This window comes from Rattus norvegicus, chromosome 17 (genome assembly GCF_021556685.1).
Source record: "Rattus norvegicus strain SHRSP/BbbUtx chromosome 17, alternate assembly SHRSP_T2T, whole genome shotgun sequence".
In the NCBI taxonomy this organism is placed as follows: Eukaryota; Metazoa; Chordata; class Mammalia; order Rodentia; family Muridae; genus Rattus; species Rattus norvegicus.
The window spans coordinates 91,883,546-91,910,784 of NC_141550.1; the positions used below are offsets into that span (position 1 = coordinate 91,883,546).

Consider the following 27,239-nt stretch of genomic DNA (forward strand, 5'->3'; position numbering starts at 1 on the left):
CTTGGCACTGTACAAATGTGATACATAGACATGTTGAGAGAAGTTGGCCAAGTTGCCTCCTGATCTCTGTCCAGGAGAACTGAAGCAGGAAACCAGGGAACTCGAGGCAACCAAGCACTTGAGTGTAATTTGCACAAGATTCATTTTTATTATGACAGCTCCTTTGATAACAGGAGTTTACAGTTCAGCAGAGAATCCTGCTCCACATCCCAGTATTTTAAGGTACTATAAAGTACAATATCATCTTCTGAAAAACACCTGAGCTATGAGAGCATCACTTACCCTAACTATTCTCTAGAAATTGACGAAGACATTTGTTGGCAATTCCAGATTCTCTTCTTGAGAAATACCAACATCAGATGTTCCTATGCCTGTGTCATGAATTCATTACATTCCTATATAACCTTGCCAAACCAAAATACATGCATGCAGGCGAAACACCCATACAAGTCTATTTTTTTTAAAAGAATAGTAATATTAATTGTTAGAATCAGTGTTTGTTACCACCTCTGAATTGTTTAGAAATAGTATAGTGTAATTCTTTGATATTCCCGCTCAGCCTTTTTATGTATTCCAGGCTGACCTTGAACTTGTCTACCTGCTCCCTTGACCTCAAAGTGCTGAGATTACAGGTGTACCCTACCATGTCCAGCTAGTTCTTGGATCTTTGATTATCAAAATGCCCCTGAGTTTGGTAGTGATTTGTTTGTGTCATGCAGAGCATGTAGTCTTCCTATGGGCAGCACTCTTAGTCCATTCATTTATTAAACGTTACTTACCAGAAGCACCATTTCCAAAAATGTTTAATAACAATAACAACATAGGCAGCTTGTGTAAAGTCGGTTCTTCCTTAATGTTAAAGTCTTTTCCTAACCATCCCAGATGATGCTTTTGGCTTTTGTGTGTTTTGAGAATTTAAAGGATACTCTAGTCTTCCCTGCTCTGTGACCAGTCTTAGTTAAATGGAAGGAAATTGTTTTGCTGCATCTTTTCTGGTATAGAAAGTTAGAAACAAATGTGGATGCAGCTTAACAAATATGGACCCAGCTTTTAGGAGAATGGATGTATTGTTACAGATATTTTTATTTTCTGCTTTATCTGTTTTGTTACTGTTGGGAATTAGACCTTTGGCCTCTGAGGACTCTTGTACTGAGCATCCCCAACTCTCTTTATTTTGAGATAGGGTCACTAAAAGTTGTCAGGATGACCTTGAACCTATGATGCTCCTACCTTAGCTTCCATAGTAGCTGGGATTACAGGCCTGCCACACTGGGCCTGCCTTCTGCTTTCCTCTAATTTCTGTGTTCTGATATGACACATACCACCTTTATAATCATGGAAGAGAACTTCTAACTATCCTTTTTTCAAAGATTTCCAACCTTTTATAAGTAGCTGACTGAACAATATCTTTTGTTCTGAGTTATGGGATATTTGTTGTTATGAATGAATTTTCCAGGTATATTCTCATAGGTTTCTTCATACTTTTGTTTTACAGATACCCTATTTTAGTCTTTTGAAGATTTTAACATCTGCCTCCCCAAATATGCATAGTATATCGCAGTAAGTTTATAATCCTTATTAGAGCTACAAAGATAATCACTGCTAGTAAACTTCTATTCTAATTTTCATTAGGCTAGGCTAACACAATGTTTAAGTATAAGGCACAGTAGTCTTCTTCAGATGATCTTTGCCATTTCAGAACATATGACTATAGTAAAATTTGAGTTCTACTCAGAGTACAATAAACATATAATACAGTCTTTTTCTGATGTTGGCTGTCAAGATCCTATTCATGAAAATCACCTATTGATATATTATTTAGCAAGATTAGAATTCTGTATGTGTTTTTGAATTATGGTGACCTTTGCAGATTTGTATTTGATTTCTAGCAAGTTGGCTTCATTTTTTTCCACCATATAAATATTTATGTGTTTGAATTACTTGAAAATGGAGTTGTGTACATTTCCATTCACCAGGTTTCATCAAAGGACACCAGCAATGTGCTGTTGTAGTCAAACTCAGAGTGGTGAGAAATACAGTGATCCTTTTAAACTTGGCTGGAGAGACTTGAAAGGTCTATATGAAGACATTAGAAAGGTAAGTTTTATTTTCCTGAAACCTGGTTACATTTTAGAATTAGAAGCCAACACACAATGCAGCCATTTCATGGTGGCTCACACTTAAAACCCCAGCACTTGGGAAACTAAGGCAGAAGAACTACTGCGAGTTCAAAGCTGGCTGGTCAGGGTGACATGGTAAGTTCCTAGCTAAGTGGGGCTATTACATGAGACCCTGTCTCAAATAACAAACAAAGGAAAAGGCAGCCATGCCAGTGCCCACTCAGTTTGCATATATCAGGTTTCATATGTTATCTCAGGAACAACTGTGTACAGCCTGATGCTGGCCAGTATGGAGGTTGTAGTACATGTTACTGTACAGAAAGTTGTTATTGCAGAGTTGGAAAACTAAAGAAAGTAGGTTCAGGAAGCATATGCCTGTTTGGTATCTAATTCTGAATGCCATTGCTAATATGACTTTTTTCTTTCAACTCATGTAAATATCATGTGGATTGTATAACACTGCTCAGTGTGTGGATTGGATTATGGCAAGCCTATTCCCCTAGGCCTCTCATAATGTCGCATGTCAAAACAAACCATGACCTTAGCCCAATGCATAGCCTCTGTGTCTATAAATTGCTAACACTGATGTGAATTGTATAGGGGAAAACAAACTCAAATAGGGCCACAGAAATGGCTCAGTTGGAAAAATGTTTGCTGTGAAAGGTGGACCTGGTAGCATACTTTTGTTATAGCAATGGACACAGGTGTGTACTTGGTGCTCACAGGCCAGCCAGCCTATCCTTCATGGTGAGCTGCAGGTCAGCAAGAAACCTTGTCTCCTACATGGAAAAGTGAATACCATGCATGCACAAATTAAAAAATAAAGATGAATAAAATCCTGCTCCAAAATGTTCATTGGACTATTTGTCAACTTAGTACCCCATTTAGAATTTACCATTTTTCCTTGGAGAGTCTAGCCTAATGCCTCACAACAGAATCACAGAGTGTCACAGAGGACTTTGCACATGTTCAGCAAGTGATCTATCACCTAGTAGTACCAAGCCCTTGTGTGGTGCTTCGTTTTGAAACAGAGACTCCATGTATAGCCCAAGTTGTAGTTCAAACTGGACTTGAACTTGTGATCCTTTTGTTCTGCCTTCTGAATGCTGGAATTAGAGAAGTATTCCACCACTGTCTTTAATATTCTGGTTTGTTTACTTAGATTATTTTAAGGTAAGCTCTCACTATGACACCTCTAGGCAGAACTTGAACTTCCTATGTATCAAGATGGCCTTAGACTCACCATCCTCCTACCCCCAGGATGTTGGAATTATTAACATGTGCTACCATACAGCTATCTTCATTTTTAGACAGACCATCCTAATGCTGTATCAGCCTCCTTCCTTTCCATCACAGTATTCTGAACCCTCGTTCTTACTCCTGCCCCTCTACATTACTCCACCATTGCCTGTGTCTTCCTTTCCAAACCACAGGAGCTTCCTCTTACCAAATACAGTGAATGTTTCCTTCTTCCTTTGCCTTAACCCTTTTCACTACCATTTTCATTGCTTGAAACTGTTCCTGTAACTTCCACATTTTCCTCAGTCACCTAGTCTTTCTGCCATCCTCAGTTGATTTCTGTGACCCTCTTTTATCTCATCTACCCTATTTGGAGTTCTGTTCTAGAAACCCCCACCATATATATATATATATATATATATATATACACACACACACACACACACACACACACACACACACACACACACACACATATTCTATTCTTAATCCCTCAGATATCACTATCTTTCCAGGTTGAATTATCTATTCTAAACCTGCTAACTACTTATCATACTACTCCATGAATATCTATGACTATGTCTAACTTAATATGTTTGGAATGCTGTTCTCACCCCATATGTAGTTTGATTTGGTGTTTTGTTTTCCTCTCTGATATCACTGACTATTGACAGGATCGCCCAGGATCCTTGGAAGAGCCCTTGGATCCTTCTTCTTTCTTCCATGACCTTCTAGTCTGTCTCTTGCCTCTAGACCCCTTCAGGCTCCAGAATACACTATATCCTCCTTCTGTTTCTCAGTTAATCTCTCCTGGCCTGAACCAGAATGGTTTTATTTACCTTGGGTGAGGTTACCATTATACTGTATTGTATCAATGTAGTTAATGATCTACTTGTCCTATTAGACCCCCAACTCCTTGTGGGCAAGGGTTGTCATACTTATCTTTGACACCTGCGCTTTTATCTTAGTAATTGTGATCCTAGCTTTCCGTGGCTCTTATTCAAGCTGTGTGTTTCTTGAGTGACAGATATAACAAGTACACACCCATGGAGAGCCCTTTCTAGTGTTCTCAAATCAAACCCAGCCAGGGCTTCGTGAAGCTCTTCCCTGTGCAATGTTCACAGTTTCTGCCCCATACTAATCTCTTCCCTTTTTTTTGACTTTTGATAAGTTACCAATGTATTACCCACTAAATCAATCTTTTGCATTTGGGGATTTTTGTTTGGGTTTTTTTGTTTTGTTTTGTTCTGTTTTGTTTTTGAGGTAGGGTCTTACTATGAAGCCCAGCTCATTCTTGAACTCATGCCATCCTCCTGCAGCCTCCCAAGGGCTAGTGTTAGTGGGTTCTAAAGAATACATTACCATATACAGGTTTCCCCCTATTTTCTATCCTTGTGTTTTATTGAATATTATTTACAAAGAAAGGCATTATTGTATTTTCATAAATTATATATAATTGGCACTGCTCTGGCTTTTTTATCTTCCTCTTCCCATTTCTCTTCCCCATAATTTTATTTTCCAAGTATATCACATATTTTGGCCCTGCTTGCTTTGCTCCTTTCCCCTTTCTCTTCTTTCCTTGCTGTTTTGTGTAGTTTCATGTGTTTGCTTTTTTAAAAAAATTAGGATCTACAAGTGAGAGAAAAACGTCTTTATCTGAATCTGTTTCGCTTAATAAGGTACACCATTTGTGTCTACTACAGATCTACTACTCTGTCTAGCAAACATCATAATTTCAGTCTTCTTTAAGGCCGAATAAAACTCCATAGTATATGTATATCGCATTTTCTTGATTCATTCATCTCTTGATGGGCACGTAGCCTGGTTGCACGTAGGCTGTTGTGACTAGTGCTACAGTAACATGGACATGAAGGATCTCTGGTGTATTGACTTTTGAGTTCTTCAGGAATATACCCAGGAGTGGGGTCGCTAGATCACATGAGTTCCACTTCTGGTTTATGGGCTCTTTTGAGGAGGGCGAGGTACTTTCATATTATCTGCATAGCAGTTATACCACTCTACACTGCTGTCAGCAGTGTGTGGATCACACATCCTCATATTATCTCCATAGCAGTTATACCACTCTACATTGCTGTGTAGTGTGTACATTACATGTGTGTGGATCACACATCCGGTCACACATCCTCATAAGCATTTGTTGTTATTTGATAGCTAGTGTGGCCAAGGTGAGATAGAACCCTAATGCAGTTTTAGTTTGCAAACATGTGGCCATGTAGCCCATGGTTATTCATTTAGGTTGTTGGGTATTTGGTATTTTGAGTTCTTTATATATGCTGAACACTAATTCTCTGCCAGATATATAGCTCGTGAAAACTTTTCCCATCCTATAGGCTGTTTTTTCACTCATTTGTTTCTTAGGATAATTTGCAACTTTTTATTTTGATGCATTCCCATATATCAGTTTTTTGTTATTTTCCAAGCAACTGGAGTCCTGTTGAAATGATTGACTATGTATATCTTGAAGCATTTTCTATGTATTTTCAGTTTTGGAGTTTCAGATCTTTCATTAGGATATTTGATTATTGGTTGTCATTTTTGGGGATAAAAATCAGGGCTCTAGTTTTCCTGCTATATGTGTACTTCCTTTGTCCCAGCCCTATTTGTTGAAATGGATTTTTATTTTCCAATATTGTTTTGGGCATTTTTGTTAAAAATCAGGTATCTGTAGCACTGTGGGTTTAATTCTGGATTCTTTATTCTATTCCACTTAAAAAGTATCTGTTTTTGTGCCAAGTACTGTGACCTGTTACTATAGCTCTGTGGTTTATTTTGAGGTCATTGTTCTTGACTTAAGGTTGCTTTGACTATGTAGGGTCTTTTGTGCTTCTATATGTGCTTTTTTTTTTTCAGAGCTGGGGACCGAACCCAGGGCCTTGCACTTGCTAGGCAAGCGCTCTACCACTGAGCTAAATCCCCAACCCCTTCTATATGAATTTTAAGGTTGTTTTTCTATTTGTGTTTAAAATGTTATTAGAAGACCAGTTATGTCATTCTGTGGCTTAGGGCAAATGCAACCAAGCTTGGCAGCCGGAGTTGAATCCCCCAAGAACTACTTGGTGGAATGAGAAAACTGACATCTGTCAAGGTTGTACTCTAGCTTTCACATCCATCGTGGCAAGCATGTACATTCACAGTAATCATTAAATACGTAGATAAATATAATTAGAAATTTGAACACAATTGAATTGAATCTATAGCTTTTCGTGTATAGCCGTTTTTGTTATCCATGAGTGAGCCTTCCATTCTCTAGTGTCTCTTTTATTGCTATAAAAACTTCACTGTAGAGCCCTTCCCTTTCTTTGCTTAGGCTTATTACTGTGCTGAAACTGTTTTATCCTTTCTGAGTTTTCTGATGGGGTCTTGAGGGTCTTACATGGTCATGTCAACTGTGTTTAGGGATAATTTGGCCTTTGCTTTTCTATTTGTAACCCTTTTTCTTTCTCATCTAGCTACGACTTCAAGTACCATATTAAATAAGAATGGGGAAAGTGAATAAATACTCTTTTCTGACTTTAGAAAGACTGTTTTTTGATTTTTCCCCATTTAGACTAATGTTAGCAACTGGTTTTGGTTCGATTTTTTTTGTAGTCATAATTATGTTGAAGTATGTTTCTTCTGTTCATAATTTCTTGAGGGCTTTTAAAATATTGTATATTTTAAGCATTTGTTTCAGCTAGACATGGTGGTACGTTCCTGTTTCCCAACAATTGGTAGGGAGAAGCAGAAAGGTCTTGGATTTGAGGCCATCCAGGACTTATTAGCAATCATATAACTCAGATAACAATGCTAAATTGTCTCTTCTCCTCAATAGTTTCCCACAGTTAAGTAAACCATACCTTTTCTACATTTCTTCTATGACCTTTGAAATGTCTTCTGCTAAACAAAGCCCAGGCACACTTCCTGATTTATACCCCATCCTAGCTGTCTGCCCTCTTGTCTGTGCCCTGCCTTCCGAGCTGCTTCTTCGCCCTCTTTCCCATCTTTGTCCTGTGGTTACTAGCTACCCATTAGAAAAGTGGCAATACTTGCCCTAGTACTGATACCACACCACTTGGAGTGAAGCCACACATTCTTTTTGTATTGAATTTCTCAGTTGAAATGAGTACACTAAAATAAAACTGAAGTTTTGATGAAAACAAAATTCCTGTCTGTGTGTCTGTAATGCCACGTTAACAAGAGGGAAACTGTATTTCAGGAACTGCACATCTCCACCAGAGAACTGAAGGACATGTCTGAATACTACTTCGATGGCAAAGGAAAAGCCTTTAGGCCGATTATTGTGGTGCTAATGGCCCGAGCGTGTAATATTCATCATAATAACTCCCGGTCAGTTACTTTATTTCATACTTTTGTATTTGGAAAGTTGTTTTTCATAAGGTTATTAGTTAATGGCTCACTTAAGAAGAAGCATCTAAGATTTCACTAAACCATGTGTAGATTCTGACTTGACTCACTAAATAAGCATCCTTTTACAGACTTAGGAGTACACAGTAGAAAGTTTGAGTTGCAAGTAAATATATTGGAAACTGAAAGCCAGTTATTTTCCCATTAGAAAGTGAAGAATCCCAAGATGTGTAGCTGTTCACTTAACCATTATACAAGTAGACACTTAACCCAAAACTTGTTCCAACGTCACATTGTGCTATTATTATGGACATACCTTGGATTGAGTGCTTTCTTATGACCCTCATTGTGTGAAGAGAAATGTTTAAAGAAGGACTGATGATCCTCAAATCTTGAGCAGAGATAAAATTTTAAAGCATCAAAACATATATTTTAGCATTAAAGGAAATACTTTAAAAGTTTCCTATTGCATTGTATGGCCAGATCTTTTTTTTATTTTCCTCTACTCCTGTGTTTGATCATCTAAAACATATTCACAATCTTCTTTCTTCTTACCATCTTTTTTTTGGGGGGGAGGGGGGTGATCAGTGATGTTGAGTATTGAACATAGGGACAGGACGTGAGGCTTGTGAGGCAAGCACTCCACCACTGAGCTGCAGCCCCTTCATTTGAGAAGTTCTACCATATTGCCAAGATGTCTTTATAATGATGTCAAGTGGCCTGCTGGTAGAGACTCTAGTAGACCATGATGTTCTGATGGACTAGATAGTACTTTTAAAGACCACTCAAAATTGTTACCACTAATTTTAATGATGCTGCTGTAGAAATGAGCATCAGATGTTGCTTTTTAGCAGACATTTCTCTGCCCAAAACGCTCTGTAACTGCTAGGCAGTTCAACACGCCACGCCATGCTCAGAGTTGGCGTCTACAAAGCTTGAGACTTTAGGGGCCTGCAGTGTGTCTTGCACATGTAATATAACCTAACCAACACTTAAGCCACTCTCACTTACATGGCAAGCAGAACAGCAGAAGTGCACCCTCTGGATGAAACGGTCATGTTTTCCTCAGTCTTAGCACTACTGCTGCCCAAGCACTCTGTTGTCAGCAGCTCTGATGCTTCCTGTGCACTGTGGCTTCGAGCTGACAGATGCTTCCCCAGGTGATAGTAACCAACAGAGTCTCTGCCAAACGCCTCTGCAAGCTGGAGAGATGCCTGGTGAATGAAGAGCACAATTGCTCCTGCAGAGGACCCTAGTTTGGTGCTTAGCACTTTCATGGTGGCTCACCATGAAACTCTCTGTTACGTAAAAAATTACTTCTGAGATGAACACTACTATTCTAGAGAAGTCACTGATGAAATTCTTTAAATAAAGACATAAGATAGTTTATTAACTTTAGATATAGTATGAGAAAGAACATTTTCTCCACTATCTAAAATCATTATTCCCTAGTAAGTGAGATGGCTTGGTGGATGGATGTGCTCGCCACTGAGCCTAATGGCTTGGTTCAATACCTAAGATCCACATGGTAAGTGGAGGAAGCTAATTGCCTTGGGTTGTCCTTTGACCTTTACATAAGTACTGTGGTATGTGATCTCCCACGCCCACATTAAATAAAATTGATGTGTTGAAAATAAAAACTTTTAAAAAGCCATTTTTCCTGTAGTTGAAATTTTGATTGTCTTGAAACTTTATACTCTGTTGATTACTGAGAACACAGGGAGTATAACGTAGTTTGGAGATATTTGGGCTGCACCGTCATTGTCTGATACCTTGTAAAGAGAGCTGGTAAGGGCTGGGGAGATGGCTCAGTGGTTAAGAGCACTGGCTGCTCTTCCAGGGGTCCTGAGTTCAATGCCCAGCAACCACATGGTGGCTCACAGCCATCTGTAATGGGGTCTGATGCCCCCTTCTGGTGAGTCTGAAGACAGCTAGTGTACTCACATAACATAAAATAAATAAGTCTTTTAAAAAATGAGAGAGCTTATGAAAGAGCACAGCATTGGGCATGTGGGCCTGGCTCATGGTTGCTACGTGCACTGAAGTGATTCTGTGCTCATTGACACGTTTTTAGCCCCCAGGTTCTCTTTTCCAAAGTGTTTGGCGAGTGTGTGTTGATTATATACACATAACAATGGATATGTTAGCTTGTGCTCATCAGCTTAATATATATTCTGGTCAAATCTACCACTCTCCCATTCCTGTCTCTGGTTCCTCAACTACCCCTTCTTGGTTTTGCTTTGGGTGAGAAGACTCAGTGAGTATCATTATCAACCCTTCCAAGCAAGTGCTAAGTGACTGTAAATCCTGAGAATATGGGATGGGGTTTCACCCTATCATTTGCCTCCATGACAGGAGTGTGAGAGTCACATTCTTATGCAGGTACTTAGGGCTATTATAAATTCAAGAGTGCAGCCTTCCCATACGGATCCCCTCCATATGAACTCACATTCTTTCTACCTTCCCAGTGATTGTCCCTAAGGCTTACAGACTGGTGTAGCTGTCCCGGGATGGTGGAGCTTTACCAGCCATTGTTCTAGTCACTGGACCAGTTACTGCTGCTCACAGCAAAAGACTGAGGTTGACAGCAGTCCTAGTCAGAGAGCATAAACAGTTGTTTAGAAGGTAACACCACAGACCTATCATGTCCATCTAGCAATACAACAGTCGTTTTCTCCAGCCCCTCCTATGACCTCCCCAACCGTAGTGAGAATTCTCTCCTCTGAAGTGGGCTTCAAATCTACTTAGAAACCAGTTGGTAACATTTCCTACTAATACATGTGAATTATTGTATTGTATCTACTTCTGTTTTTAAAAATCATAATTCTTGTTTATCTAACAAAGAGGAGAAAGGATCCTGAATGGTTTACTTAGTCATTGCATATGGAGGGCCTAACCAAATTTCAAGACAAAAAAAAAAGTTTCCTTGCTACCTTACTTGTCATCTCTTCCTGCAACTGGGAGGGTGTGGCAGCTATTTCACAGCAGGAAGTAGGAACAGTATCCAGAGTTCCCAAGGAATGACTCAGTTGGGCATGTTAAGGATTTCACCTTAACAATAACGTTAACTTATTGATAGTCTGTAAATTTTGATCATCTGTCCCTCCATTGTGCTGGGTAAGCAGTGGCCATGTTTTCCAGATAAAAGCTAACAAACAAAATGTAATTGTATGGGAAAAGTCAACTAAAATTATATATATTCTCATGTAGAGGTGTGTCACAGTGCCAAGTAATACCCTAAGCAAGAATTCCAATTAAATCAGCAGTGTAACCATTCAGAAGACGCGCACGCTTCTGTGTGTGTGTGTGTGTGTGTGTGTGTGTGTGTGTGTGTGTGTGTGTGTGTGTGGTCTTTACAGTTTCAAACAATTTTTGTGAGCTGGGATATTTGTTTGTGGGAGAACACTTGCCTAGCATTCTAATTTAAATCCCAGTACCTCAAAACAAGGATTTTGTTGTTGTTGTTGTTGTTGTTGTTCTTTCTTTTTTTGAGCAGTTTCTCTGTGTAACAGCCTTGGCTGTCCTGAAACCCACTTTATACACCAGGCTGGCCTCACAGAGATCTGCCTGCTTCTGCCTCCTGAGTGCTGGGACTAAAGGTGCAGGCCACCATGCTGTGGGAAGAGGGGTGTTTGTTTTCTGGACAGACTGGCCTCAAACTCATTATATTCTTTCTTCCCAAGTATTGGGCATATATACATATATCACCCAGTTCAACATGTTTTCATATCCTCAAATTATAAATATTTAAATGCTGGATTTTTGTCCAGTACTCACCATTTTGTCATTCCAGTAAGAGCCCTGTTTGTTGATAATAGCTTATAATAATAGAAATGGTAGCCAACTTGGGAATACATAGCAAAGGTCAAAGGCCTTAAGAGTTATTTACAGGTAAGTTCTACCACTAATTGGTCAAAAGTATATATTTTGTTAGGCTGAAATTCATTTGAAATAAAATTCTTAGAAAACTATAAAACCCATTTCCTTATGTATCAACTCAAAGAAAACAGAGCCTAGTAAGTCTCCATAGATAATATATAGTTTTTAACAGCAGGCCTAAGGCTTGCACATAGATTCAGCCAAGCTCTTCAAAACTATGCAAATGCTTATTTTTCTCTTTCACCAATGCAGTGTCTCGTATTGGAGTTCAAACCCAAGGCCTCTCAATCCAGAACCTTCTCTCCCTGAGTTGTGCTGTCTCCAGCTCTACTGCACTGGTTTTGTGTAATGATTTGTCTGTGCCTGCTATTGGTTTTTCTTTACTTTTTCCTCCTTGAAAGAGTCTCCTGTAATCTGGAAATACTAGGAACTGCTATGTTTTGAATTGTGAAATTTAATATATGATATATATTATATATCACATAAATAAAATTATATAACTATATAACTTATATAATATTATATATTGTTATCATTATGCTTAATATATAATAAGCAGTACCTTACAATTGATGTTGGGGCTGGAAGCAGTTTGGAGGCTGAGACTAAGTTCTAAGCTTTGGGTAAAATGAGCCACTACAGCATCACACTTATTTAAAGCAAGATTAGAAGATGCTGACATACCTATGTACAGTGAGTGAGTGCCTGTGTCATTTTCAAGATGGTATTTGTCATGACTTTATGCTGAGCCTAAGGAATTAAAATGAGCACTACTTATACATATGTTAATTCAGTTCTTAAAGGAAGGTCACCTGTTATGCCTCTCCCTTTCCTCCCCTCATAAGATACAACCCGATGATAAACATTTCCTTAGTGCATGAGTCAAATGTTATGCTGTAATATCAAAAAACATAATTGGTGTTGAAAGGAGAAATACAGGCTCAGGACCCCCAAGACTTAGTTCTCAGTACAAATATGTATTTACCCCTGAGGGACAGAGGACAGGGAATAAGAGACAAAGACAGGAGATAAGAGGATTGGGGAGAAGGGAAAGGGAACGAGAAGGAGGAGAGGTATTTGTTCCAGAAGTCAAAGGACTATCTCAGGTACAGGGGAGACAGACCTGGCACATAGGGAAATGGTGGTTTATAAGGTGTTTAATTTTGACTGGGTAAGTTAAGTAGGTAAACCAAAGGGGACTTTTGGATTCTGGACTTTGTTAGCTGGATTTTGATAGTCAGCCTCAGGAGGAAGAAGTGGCCAAGTAAAGGAATAGACCTAGGGGCTAGCTTCAGGAAGGCAATCTAACAGTTTTTAGCAAGGCAGAGGGGGAGAAGGACACGGCCTGCAACAAACAGCCATGCTGGCCGTGCTCAGGATGGCTTGAGTCCCTTCAAAGGTATTTCTCTAGTTTGATTATCCAGTGTTTTACAATTCCTATACATGGTAATATAATAATGACTGTGGTTCACAAGAAGCCAGAAACCCATGATGCACACCTGGAGTCCCAGCTTCTTGGGACAGAGTGGAGAAGATTACTTAGGAGTAATCCCTATTCTGAAAAAATAAAATTGGGGCATTCACTCTTTACTGTTAAATTAATATCATTGTATCATCTTGTAAATTCTTTTTTCAAGATTTACTTATTTATGTATATGAGTACACTGTAGCTGTATTCAGACATACAAGAAGAGGGCATCAGATCCTATTACAGATGGTTGTAAGACAACATGTGGTTGTGTGGTTCCTGGGAATTGAACTCAGGACCTCTGAAAGATCAGTGAGTGCTCTTAACCACTGAGCCATCTCTCCAGCCCCCTCCTTGCAAGTTCTTATCCTGTAATTTGTGAGGAGAAATGAATTGAGAGACCCAAACAAAGTTAAATATGAGTTAGAAGGAAATTATTGGTCATGTCATATTCATTTAATGTAGTTTTTAAAACTTTGCACAGTGACACTTTGTTCTTTAAGATCTATTTTGATTATTTTTAATATTTATTTGATTATATTAGAATGTCTGTGTGCATTGCTGCGCGGGTAGCATTTGCTTCTTTATACTGGGACAGAAAAGAACATTTCTTTTTCTTGCAGAAGACCTGGGTTCAGTTCCCAGTCCTAATATGGCAGCTTACAACCATCAGTAACTCTAGTTTCGGGGATTTGACACCCTCTTCTGACCTTGAACAAGCTCACATGTGGTACCAGGCATACATGCAAGCAAAACACTATGTAAACAAACAAAAAATATTCATACATTGCCAGCCACTTTTGTAAAATTCATTTATTTGTGTGTGTGAAGTATGAGGGCACATGCATCCTTAAGGTATGCATGTGGAGGTCCATTTCAAGAATCAATTTTCCTGTTCCACCTCTGATTCCATGACTGGAATCTGGTTGTCATAGCTGGGTCTTTAGGGTCTATAGAACAGCCAACATTTTTATGCAGTTTCTCTTAGAGAAATAAAATTCTTTATCCTAGATGCGATATCCAGTTTTCACAAGATGATTGCTGAGAAGGTTCTAGGCGGCGTCTGTTAAACAGCATTGCTTTCTGTTAACTAGAGAGATGCAAGCCAGACAGCGCTCCGTAGCCTTAGTTGCAGAAATGATCCACACTGCTACTCTGGTTCATGATGACGTTATTGACGATGCAAGTTCTCGAAGAGGAAAACATACAGTTAATAAAGTCTGGGGTGAGCAAAAGGTATGATGGTTTTTATTGTTACTTTGGAAAATCTTCCTTACCAAACCATACACTTACGGGATTGCAATTGCTTTTCAGATTTGTATATACTTGTTTGAATTTCTTTGAAATTCCAAAGAAGTGTTTGCATTGTCTCTGTAAAGGTCTTGACAGCAAAAACAAACTCAGTGATTCTCCTTAGTCTCTGTTGTTTTTATGTCAGTTTCTTCTAGTTATAAGGAAAAGCATTTTCATTAGTATTTCTTGCAGAATCCTACATTTTTCTGTTGGACTCAGATTACTTACATTGATTTGAACCCATAGCATTTGTTAATTTGCTGCATGTTCAAGAGTGTTAAAGCAAATAGAAACTAAAAACAGGAGAAATTTCAGAAATAGTGTTCTACCATCAAAACTTACCTTAAACAGAGCTTAATAAGATTTGTTATACATACAGGCGTATGCACACACACTCAATTTTTTTTATATTTGATATATATAGAAAGAGATTTATTATTTTATGGGTATGGGTAGTTTGCCTTCATGCATATGTATGTATATATATATACACACACCACTTGCATGCCTGGTGCTCAAGGGTACCAGAAGAGGGCATTGGATCCCCTAGTAGTGGGTTTATAGGGGGTTAGAAGACACCATGTGGGTGCTGGGAATCAAACAGGGGTCCTTTAGAAGATCATCCAATGCTGTCAACTGCTGAGCCATTTCTCTGGCCCCTGTATATTTATTTTAAAACTTATTTCCTATTTTATTAGCATTACTTGAATAGGTACTTTGGATTGAGGATTTATAAGTTGTAGGTTGAAGAATGAAGTTGAACAAATGAAAAAGAGGCAGTCCTTCCTTCTGTGAGTAGGCATCCACCCACACATGTGCCTCCATGGGCAGTCTTACACAGTTGAGGACAAAGCAAAGTCCCTGAAGTGTCTGTCCTCTTACACTGCTCTTCACACAAAGCATATGGTCCCTGCTACGTGTTAGACTCTCATGTGCTGGTTAGGCTTTAATTGGAATGAATTTTGCAAAATGATGGGTAATTAGTAACATATACTAAGTAGTATTCTAGATATTAGAGAACAGGTGAGTATTAAAATGGTTATTTTGAAAATTCTATTACCTTAGGGCAGGGGTGTAGCTCTGTTGTTAGAACTCGGGCTCAGCATATAAAAGGCCTGGATTCAACCACTGGCATCTCATGAATGAGATGTGCTGATGAGTGTCTCTAATCCCAGGACTCAGGAAGGGGGGCAGAAAGACCAAGCGTTCAAAGTCTGCTTTGCCTACATAGCTAGTGGCAGACAGCCCAGCTTGCTTGCGCTTGCTTCCTCCCTCCTTCCTTCCTTCCTTCCTTTTTTCTTTCCTTTCTCTCTCTCTCTCTCTCTCTCTCTCTCTCTCTCTCTCTCTCTCTCTCTCTTGAGACAGGTTTCTCTGTGTAGCCCTGGCAGTCCTGGAACATTATGTGAACTCTACCATTTCTGTGTAACAGAGTAGTACTGATGCCTATCTTTAATAGGCATGTATAGTGTATGATATAATTTGACTGTGTAATTTATAGCTGATAATTTGTTCTGGGCCCATTAATATCTTGAGTACCAGACTTAGACTGTGTGTGTGCTAGGTCTAACTACTGAGATAGCTGTGAACTTTTTATCTGTGGTATTTTATTCTTCTTTTTCCAGGCTGTTCTTGCTGGAGATTTAATTCTTTCTGCAGCATCCATAGCTCTGGCACGGATTGGAAACACAGCAGTTGTATCGCTGTTAGCCCAAGTTATTGAAGATTTGGTGCGTGGTAAGTCGATTTCTTTTTTATTTAGAATACCAATTCTGGTATTTAGCCAGGCAATAAAACCATGTCTCAAATAACCCTTCTCCTTCTTGATAGGTGAATTTCTTCAGCTAGGGTCAAAAGAAAATGAGAATGAAAGGTTTGCCCACTACCTTGAAAAGACCTTCAAGAAGACAGCCAGCCTGATAGCCAACAGTTGTAAAGCAGTATGTACGTTCTGTCTTTTTTCAAGTTGAAAAAAGCCCACACTTATTTCTTGGTGGCTAATTCTCCTAGAAACATTTAATTAGATAACCTTAAAATAGCATCCTAAAATTCCAGACGTCAAAGAGAAACATCCCAGACAGTTTGTAATGTTCTCACTTTCGTTGTGTTCTTTTGGTATGGAAATAATGAACTTTTCTGTCATATTTCCTCCCCCAAGAATCAATCAAAATATTTCCCAATCTAGGCTGGCAAGATAGCTCACCAGGGAAGCGCTTGCCACAAGCCTGATGCTAGACCCCTAGGACCTAAGAGAGGACAGAAGCAATTCCGAGGGCTGTGCTCCACCCTCTGCAGTGCCCTTTGTCGTGGCTATCACATGATATTTTTGACATTTTACCTTTTAAAAGTTATGAAATACTAAATTATCACATAAATATTTACCTGGGGAAAAATGTCTTGACTATTAGATTGTACTAGTATTCTACATACTCATTCATAAATAGTAGATCTAACCAATTTTGTTATATCTCTTATATGTACGCCATAATTTTCAGAGTATAAATTGAATAGTAACTTCTCAGTCTCTGTGGTCTTCTTTACCTCCTTTTTATGCTGTAAGCTCTGCCACTCAGTTTTATCCAAACATTTAAATTCACTGTCTTTAATCTGTGCATTAAAATATGTGATAGTCATTGTTAGTTCACACATAAGAAACGGTATCTCTATAACACTACTCCTGTGAGAAGCTGTGTTTGATGGTGCATACCTGTATTCCTAGCCCTCGGAGGCAGAAACAGGAATTGTATGCTCAAGGCCAAACAGGGCTACATAGTGAGTTTTAGGCCACATGGGCTTTAGATGATATCCTGTCTCAAAAACAAAACATTGTTTATCTGAGCATGTCCCAAACTAGCAGGTTTAGAGAAGAAACCTGGGCAAACAGTGGTCTCATGTAATAGTCCTGTGCAATCACAGCAACAAGAAAGCAGACATGTAACGTCATATGTAAATTGTCTTGGAACATGCTTAGAAAAATTATACTAAAGGGAGCCTTTTCCTAGCCCATTGACAGTATGCCTCTATTTTGCCATGCTTCAAGAAACATATACTTGTGGGGCAGAAAGAAAAAATGAGGACAACACTTTCTTCATACAAAGATCTAATTGAAAGAGATGTGAATTACATAGGACAGGCTGGCCATAGGCACAGCTCTTTGTCTTCTGAAAAAGCTATTCCATTTCCATTTGTGAGCAATTACAAGTGTGCTGTTTTTTAAGAAGGTGTGAAATTGTGGTAGACCTCTTATAAATGGGTATCATAAAGCTGCTGCATTGATGCTTTGTAATTGACAACCTTTGCTTGTCAAGTTTACCCTCAGAATGTTTGCTGCTCTTGAAGAGGACCTAGGTTGAGTTGCCAGCATTTAAATCAGGCAGCTCACAAACACGTCTAACTAAAAATCTGACACCCTCTTCACGAAGATCTGTCTTTCTAGTCGGACAGAGAAACACATTCCTGTTGTCCAGGTGCTGAGGCTAAGGCTAGAGGATCACCATGAATCCTGGGCTAGCTGAGGCTACACAGTGTAGGTTACGGGGTGCAGGAAAGCATCTGCTTTATTATTAGGGGAGGGTTCCATCATGAATAATAAGAAGAAAACAGCAGAGGCATTTTAACAGAGAAAAAGAAGTAGTCTACACTTTGAAATGTCTAACAGGTACTTGTGATGGGGACTAGAGGTGCCTGGAGTCCAGCCTGGGCTTTAACATAAAGCACAGGTACTGTAATGGAGCCATATCTCTGTTCTAATGTCCCTTCTGCCAGAGGCAAGGGAAATGACTCCCTTTGGGGAAGAAAAATCTGTTTCATAGTTCCTGAGGGATGCTAGACTTTTATCTAATTTGAAAAATCCTACTGTAATCCAGCTTTAGCTCATTTCTGATACATGAATTGCCTGAGACCTGAGACATAGCTTAAAAAAAACCTAGATAAAAGGGGAACCATCCATCCTCAGGAACTGCTTGCATGTTAAGAGAAGTTCACAAGTTTTCTACTGCAGTTTACAAACACTAGCAGCAACATAAGCAGAGATGCTTATTTCTAAAACACAACATGAGCATTCTCTGGGCACAAAGGAGCAACTCTGCATAGGACAAGGAACTAATTCACACAGTAGTGTAATCCTCGGGCCCTTTGTCACCCAGAAAAGGGATAATGTGTGTATGATGAGGAGCTCCTCTGTTTATCAAATAAGCAGGGCCTATGAGATGCCTCAGCAGGTAAGGTGCCTGTACTGCCTGATAACCCGAGTTTAGTATCTAGGGCCCAAGTGGTGGAAAGCCATATATAGAGACACATGTACACATAACTACATGTGTAATAAATGTAATAAAGAATATGCAGTAACGAGTAGATGTGTATTTTAACATGACTCAATTCTGATTAAAAATGAAATAGTCTAGGACTGAGATTAAAAGAGTGGTAGAGCATAGCCTACCATGCATAAATTCCTAGGTTCAATCTCTAGTATTACCATCCCCTAGTCCCAAGAAAACTCCAGACTTTCTTTTTTAAAAGGAAGAAAAAGAGACAGAAAGATGGTAAAGTGGAAAAAAAAAAAAAATGAAAGAAGTGTTCTGTGCTGACCACAAGGAGGTGTGCTTGCAGTGTTCCAGAGCTGCCTACTGGGGTAACAGCAAAATCTCAACACAAATACTCTGAATACAGCTCTGTATTTAAGTGGCCATGGGTGGGAATATTCCAGAGGTGTTAGGTATTTAAAATGGCTATTTTATATGCTCTTGGTATATAAGATGCAGACATTCGACCAAAGACATTCATTCAAAGGAAATTAGACATGCCAAAGACAGGAGGTAAGAGTTCGGAGTTAAAGATCATTACAGAATTAATGGCGTTCCGTAATGCTTTGAGAATTTGAAGGAAACTCAGCAGACTTTTATTCAGTCTACTCAAGATAGCATTTTCCTTTTACCATGTCTCCCAACCCTTTATATCTACATTCTATGTTTTTAGCCAGAAGAATATTAAAACCACAGAGAGGGCTGGCTAGATAAGTTGCTTTGAGGCTTTAAATGATATTAAAATAGGATTGATGTTATTTTTAAGACATGGCCTCCATTTATTTGTGTACATGGTCATGCCAGATGCACTCTGTAGCTGACAGTTAAAGCCACGATGTGTTCCCCAGGAAATCTGGTGGAAATTAGACCGCAACAGCAAAGCCTGTCTCCCTTTCTTGTATGTGTTGCCGCCCGCTCTCCCATCTGCTTCACCCAGCACATCAGTCTTACTGCTCTGAGCTCTTCCTGTCTCGTTCTGCATATTATTTCCTACTCTCTGTAACCTGTAATAAATCAGCAGACTACTTAGTGTTTCTTCTGGCTGCCTCCCTGAGTATGTCCTCCTCTCTCCCTGGGGCTTCACAACAGAAATCACACTAGATTTTTCCATTTCTGACGATCCAGAATTACATCTCCCACTTTGAATGAAGCCAAACATCATTTAGATCATTGAATGGCCATTTTGGGCTTTGCTTTGTTTTTTATTATATTATTATTTGGGGAGGTTCCTGCCACAGCACTTGTGGAGGTCAACAGCTTTGTCGAGTTAGTTAGTTCTTTCCTTCCACATTTATGTAGCTTCTCAGGATTTAAGCCCAGGTTACTAGGCTTTGCGGGCTGAGTACTTATAATTAATGGCTGTTTCCTCTCTCTCCCTCCTTCCCTCCCCCTTCTCTTTCTCTTTGAGTTGTCTTTAACACATTTATACTACATATTTGCAGGGGGCTTGAATTTTGTTTGAGGCAAAATTTGCCCTGTGTCCCAAGCTGGCTTACAGCCAGTGATCTCCCTGCTTCAGCCTCTGGATCGCTGAGGTTCAAGATCACGAATGTTGCGTATGTTTCTCTCTACTTGTTGACTTTATTTATAATGGAACAGACTCTAAGTCTCTACAGTATTTTGTAAGCTTTTATTTTATATATATATATATATATATATATATATATATGAATGAATGTTTTATCTGCCTGTGTCTGTGTACCACATGCATCCAGTTCCCAACAGGGTGTCAGTTACCCTGGTACTGGAGTTATGGTTGTGGACCTGTATGTAGGTGTTGGAATTGATCCCAGGTCCTCTGGAAGAGCAGCCAGTGATCTTAACCACTGAGCCATCTGTTCAGCCCCTTTAACTCCTTTTGTTTGTTTGTTTTGTTTTGAGACAGGGTTTCACTATGAGGCTCTGGCATCTGGAATTCTCTGTTTGATGAGACTAGCCCATGAATCCCTAAAAATACTCCTGCCAGTGCTAGATGAAAGATGCGTGTCACCATGTCTTCTACAGTATTTTAAACAAATAAGACCATAACACATAAAATTTGCCCATCAGAAAATACCTCTGATTTGTGGTAATATGAATATATATTCCAAAGATAAAAGATCCTGGTTAAACTTTGCCTCTCCAGTGCAGTCAGTAATCCTCAGTCTTTCTGAGATAAATTTGTGAGAATGTGGTGTTAGGCATGGTCCTCAATGAGGCACTGGGGCACAGGCTCAGCCCTCAGCCTGCTGTGGCACTGGCTTCAGTCAAGCTCTTCTTTCTTTGGTTTTATCATTTTTCATACTCTACCCACTTCAAGGAAAATATTAGGCATGTCTCTAGTGCCTAGTCCAAGCAGTGTCATACAACTTGCCTTCTTGCCATTGTGTGCAGTGTGCCACATTGTACTGATTTTATCCTTGCGACTATTTTCTGTTTCCTAACTTTAATAAAGGAAATCAGGTCTCTTGGTCATCAAGCTGAACAGAAATTTTGACTCTTCAGCATGGAAGGGAGTGAAGCTGATGTGTACCACAAATACTAATTCATTGACTTTATAAATATGGTTTCCATTTTTACTTTTTCAGAGAAAGCTCCTATTTCCGACTTCTATATCTGTCTTCATGTTGAAAAGATAGCTTTAATCTCACAACTGGAGACTGCATTATTATCAGTTATTTCTGCTTGGGGAAATGGAAATCATTTTATTCTCGGTTCAGTATAGCCAGCTGCCTGAAACTTGCCTTTTTCGGGTAGATATCTTGACTTCTTTTCTACATTGACCTCCATGTGGCCTCACAAAGTACTAACAAAGAATAGCCCTTCCTGGGCTGCTGTGGATCACAGGTCTTTGCTTTTGAAAGCAGTGCAGAGCTTTACTACTTGCTGTACATGGCTGTCTGACCTTTTGGTGTATGCAGTTTAGCCCTGCTCTGCCAGCATTCCTTCCTTCCTCCCTTGCTTTCTTCCTTTTTGTTGTGCCTGAGTCCAACCCAATACTAGGTAAATGGTGTACTACTGGGCTATACCCACACCACCAAAGGAGAGTCCTTTAGTTCCTACACTCTACAGGTGAGGAAACTGAAAACACAGAAGGATCAGGCAGTCACCAGGGTCACTAAGAGTTGCTAGAGTCCTATCTCCAGCCCACAGGCTTCTGGAGAGCTTGTCCCACCTTGCCATGCTGCTGTCCAGGAGGAATATAGTTTCCAGGAGAGAGCCGAAGAAGTAGGCAGGTGCTTATTTATCACAAATGACCTATTTACCTGGCTTCCCAACTGAACATCAACAGAGACTTTGCTTTCCAATTGAACAGAATGTCTCCCCAGTTCCCCCCTTGTTCTTTCCCAGTCTTTGATTTCTGAAAATGTGGTTGGGCCTGCTTAGCATGCTCAACAGTGCAGCAGGAAGCAGCTTCAGTGGACTGTGTGGATTAGCATGCTCAGCACTAACCAGCTTGTGCTTGAGGTTTTGAGCTTTACAAGGCTTTGTAAGTCTTCCTTGTCTCCTTTTGGAGGAGTGGGAGGGAGTGCAAACAAATAGTTCTAATACAGTTAACTTACTTCTGGTGAGAGAGGGGTGGAAACAGTAAGTGTAGGGACCTTCTCATAATGAAAACCAGACTGAGACTTGAGGCTGTTAACAATCATAGCAAGAAACAAGTGCATTCAGAAAACAATGTGATCACCAAAACGGAGCCGCAAATGAGGAGCTTGGCAATGTTTTATGTTGGATGAGAGCTCACCCCTGAAATGAGGGTTCTCCTCAGAGGTCATTATGCCATCAATTGTACTGAGCACCAGAAGCCAGTGTTTTACACAGTGGGATCTGTTTTGCATACCAGAAAGGTTTGCTTACCATTATCATCAGAATTTAGTCTTGTGGCTCTTTTCACAAAAGACTGTTTATCTTGTTTGAAAGAACAGGAGGAAGAAGGCTAGGTTCTCTAAAATTTAAGAAAATGGGACTGCAAGGTGGCACTTCCTATATAAGCTGCCAACCTGAAACCAATCCCTGGAGTCCATGTAAAGAGATGAAGAAAAGCAATGGCAGAGTGGAACCCACAGTCCTGCATACTCAGATATTAAAATACGTGTCAGAAAATGGGCTATAGCTGTAGCTGGGTGGTAGAGTACTTACCTGGCTTGCAAAAGACCCTGGACTCTTAGTCTCAGAACTTCACAGAAAACATCACTTTGTTTTGTTGTTGTTTAATTTTGTTTTGTTTTGAGACAGGGTCTCTGAGTGTAGCCTTGGCTGTCCTGAAACTCTCCGTAGACTAGTCTGACCTCAAACTCACAAAGGTCATCTGGCTCTGCCTCATGATTAAAGACATGAGCCACCACTGCCTCGCCAAGACCACTTTTTAATGTGTTGGGTTTCCTTTTAGTGCCAGCATCCCTGATTGTCTGTAACATAGCCTCAATGCTCTTAGACAATGTGTGAGAGGCTCCTTCATCGTGATTGGCTGCCTTGTACCTGGATACCACAGCTTACCAGAATCTTTTTTCCTTCAGGTCTCTGTCCTGGGTTGCCCTGACCCAGTGGTGCATGAGATTGCCTATCAGTATGGGAAAAACGTTGGAATAGCTTTTCAGGTCGGTATGCTTGTTTGTGGGAACAGTGACATAGGCACAGCCTGCATTCTCCCCAGTGTGGAGTGTTCAAAGCATTGACGACAGTGGCAGCTCAGTAGGTGTACTCATCTTTCCTTTTGCCAGCTCATAGATGATGTATTGGATTTCACCTCATGTTCTGACCAGATGGGCAAGCCAACATCTGCAGACCTGAAGCTAGGCATAGCCACCGGCCCTGTCTTGTTTGCTTGCCAGCAGGTAGGTCTTACTCCATTTGAAACATTTCTGAGGAGGCCTATGAGATAACCAGTATCTCAGGCACATCAGGTAAAGTGTGAGATAAAAACCTAGAGGCATTTAGATAAGGGACCATAGATGTGATCCTGGTTTGAGAACTGAAATGTTAGGGTGGTAATTTCACTTCTAAAAACCTTATCTCAGTTGTTATAAGGGCTAGTTGATATGCTAATTATCTTGTAAATCAGAAAGTGCTGAGTGAATTTCACATATGTTGGGTGTTGCAAGATTGACAATTATTACTTTTATGATTGGGTATGCCTCAACGCCTCTTGAAAGTACAGGAAGTTCCAAGGGTATCTAAGTCTGAGGAAGTCATAAGTTCTAGTTTAATGGAACTGTTGACACCCTGAGAGAAGCCTTGATGCCTCAGCCATTGCTTCCACATGTGAAGTCAATTGAATGCTTTAGAACCACATAGTTCCTTTTCCATATTGAAAGACTGTCAAGTAGTACTTTTCATGTCCTCCTTAACATAAATGAGATGCTAAAGATACTGCATCTCATTTGTCTGTCGAAGCAGCCATTTCACAGCATCATCTGGACCCCGGGCCATATGCTTTTGGCCTTGCCAGACGATGCTTGAAAGACTGGGCCATTAGCTGTGTATGGGTGTCTTTAAAACAAATAGCCAACTGAGTGGCAGTGAAGTGGTGAGTTAGCAGTACAATAAAAGGTAGTCATCACCAACTACCTTTTAGGTCTAAAATTTTTAAACTATCAGTCTTTTCATAAATTTTGCTTGCATTCTTTAAAATGTAAATCATAACTTCTCTAGAACATAGAAATTCCATTTTGATATTAAAACCAATGACTTTCCGTTTGATTCATTTTAAATCAAGAAAGGGAAGAAATGATCTTTCATCCTCTGACCTAGTAGAACTACTACAGGTAATTCAGCCTCAGGGAGACTAAAGCCTGGGTGGATGGACTGGGTACCATGGACAGTACCTGTCAATGAAAAGAACAGAGATGTTGGGGCAGTTGGTAGAAACTGTTATCCTTGTTACCAGGCTCTATCATCGCAGACATTTAAGGTCAGAGTAAGAAGAGAAAGATGTACAGCTCAGTAGTGACACAGGCTTGCAACCCAACACCCAATGCAGGAGGATCATGAAATTGCAGACAGTCAAGCTGCATTAAAAGCAAAACAACAAAAAAAGTCTCAAAAATCAAAAACAAAATACAAGCATTCTATGATGGTAGGTCCCTTCTCCCATGAGACGAAGACCTATCAACTCACTACCCCAATATTCAGGAATATTATTAATATATATGCCAAGTTTAGAAAAATGTAAGAAAACCTTTTGTATATTAAACCTTTACTAAGGAACATTTCCTGTTATGCCATAGCCACCTACACACACACACACACACACACACACACACACACACACACACACACACACACACAATTCCTGAGCCACGTGTGTATAAATGAAGTATATCTGATTATAGAAAAATTAGTCATTGGCTAGCATTTATTGTACAATTGCAGACCGTCACCATCTCTGTCACAGGTGAGTATACATGAATAAAGGAGAGCATGGTTCATGCCCCAAACCAGCTAGCTCAGCAAAGATCAGTTAGATGGGCTCTAAGCTTTTCCCTGATTCAATCTATAAAGAATCTGGGTTTGCTTTTAGAAGTCTCAACAATTTTAAATACTTGTCATGAACTCCATAAAACAAATTAAATAGACTGGCTTTTTTGGATTGTTTTATTACATTATTTATAAAGAAAGCAATTTAACTTTCCTGTACACAAAGAATAGCTAATTTTCATTCAAATATAATGGGACAAAGTGAGAACAGAAACTGAATGCATAGCTCTTATGATTAGCATGCCATCATAAGATGGGATACTGCTAAGATGTTTAATTTGTTTATCTGAAGGTTACCCAAACTATGGTTTTATGTGTGCTTTACTGGGAAATCCCAGAGTCATGAGGCACCCAATTATTCTGACCAGGCCACTCCTTCCCCTTCTGCCTGTAAGGCAGTGGGAAAAGGAGCTGCAGGCATAGCACAGCCTCAGAAAGGAGACACAAGATGAAACTGGGCAGGAGTGCCTCTGATCAGGACTCACCATGCCAAAAGTTAATAAAATGCATATTTATACTTAGTCAAGGTTGTACTTATAAACTGTTCTCAAAACCCTGAGCTTAGAATCTTTTTATGCATTATTCTGCTAAAAAGAGGTTCTCAGCAAGAAATCTGTCAAAAGTTCATGTGGCTTAAAATAACTTTGGGTGAATCAAGTTCAAAAATAATGCAGGATTATTCAGTATTTAGCTTTAATAAAACAGTGTTGATTTTAGTTTATAAAGGATTCTTTCTTACGTTGCCCCTGATCTCACAATTCCACTCTGTGGTAGATAACTGTTTGTTCTTTGAATGAAATTGATGCTCATGTCTGGCCAAAATGGAACATCTGGTAGATGGCACAAAAGGCAATTGAACATCTTTCCCAAGTCTTCTAAGACCAGCATTCATTTTACTATGCTTAAACTGCTCCTTCAACCAACTGTAGCCAGGAGGTCTCCCCACAGACCAGGTAGCTGGAGATACACCACACACTGTATCCACTACTACTAGTGGATAACATACCATTTAGAGTACTAGTGAGGTTTTTGTAAACCTTTCCTAGGGGATGTCTTGTCCACAGCTTTGTCATTGAACTAATCCATCTGAACAACACTGATGGTCTTGCTCTGAGATCCTAGGCCTTTTACAAACAGTCTTGCTGTCTCAATCTCTCAAGTACAAAGATAATAGCTATGTTCACCAAACCCTAGCTTACCTTTTCCTTTTTAATGCTGCATGGTCAGTGATCTTGACATTATAATTTGCTGGGCTAAGAACTTTTTGACTGGTTCTCCTATTTTTGATATCTTTGTGAAAGATTCCTTGATAGCCATGTTCAGGGATTTGAGGTGTCTATCAGGAGGCCATGGTGCAGCAGGAGAGATTTGCCTAACATGTATACGACCCTGGGTTTGACTCAGAATGAACACATGCATCACACACATACACATGCAAGCACGTTCACTTTATGATTTCTGAAGAGATCTCAGTGGTGATAGTTAGTATACTCTTGTGTAAGTATGTATATTCTCTTCAAGAGCAAACACTTGAGCTCTTTTTGTAATTGCTTAGCTTGCACAAGTCCCTGGACTCCATCACTAGCACTTGGGAAGTAAAGGCTAGGAATTCAAAGTTATTGTCAGCTCCACAGTGAGTTGAAGGTCTTTCTAGGCTATATGAGATTGGTGCCCCCCCCCAAAAAAAAAGGAAAGAAAAAAAAATACAGTCTACAACATTGTCAAAGACCTTATTCACAAGTCCAAACCAGAGCCAGAGGTAGCAGTCTGTAAAGAAATTGTACACAGAATCTACTGGACAAGAAATGGGAAATAGTTTATCCTAAACAAGCAAGTCTTCACCCTTTTTCTTTAAAATTCCTTGCACATTAACTCAGTAACATTTACCTGAATCTGTTATACTGTCTCAGGCTTTATAATTTTTCTCAAAATATAAACTTTTGCAAAAGTTTGAATGCACATTTCCCTGAAGTGTGGTTATAATGTCTGATGGTTATTCTTGCTGTGTGTGATGCTCAAAAAGGTAAAGATTAATTAGAAATGTCTGTCCTCTTTTTCCTTGTTTAGACTTGCTGATTACCTTCTCTAAAGCTGCTATTTAAATATGTAAATGTGAGAAAG

General features: G+C 39.6%; 1 protein-coding gene across 4 annotated transcripts in view; it reads left to right on the top strand.

The window, feature by feature from the left end:
- The window catches only part of Pdss1 (decaprenyl diphosphate synthase subunit 1), a 38,310-nt gene that overhangs the window by 4,153 nt on the left and 6,918 nt on the right, over positions 1–27,239 (top strand). For 2 of the 4 annotated variants that reach the window (XR_015640603.1, XR_015640604.1), the window contains exons 2-9: positions 1,496–1,560; positions 1,977–2,097; positions 7,576–7,706; positions 14,166–14,307; positions 15,987–16,098; positions 16,192–16,305; positions 23,159–23,239; positions 23,363–23,476. Coding sequence is in view for 2 of the 4 variants with exons in the window: in NM_001400847.1 (NP_001387776.1) it covers positions 1,496–1,560; positions 1,977–2,097; positions 7,576–7,706; positions 14,166–14,307; positions 15,987–16,098; positions 16,192–16,301; positions 23,159–23,239; positions 23,363–23,476 (876 nt within the window). In the remaining 2 variants the exon portion in view is untranslated. The remainder of the gene's footprint in view (positions 1–1,495; positions 1,561–1,976; positions 2,098–7,575; positions 7,707–14,165; positions 14,308–15,986; positions 16,099–16,191; positions 16,306–23,158; positions 23,240–23,362; positions 23,477–27,239) is intronic. The other 2 variants (NM_001400847.1, XM_087589629.1) reach the window with 1 other exon arrangement.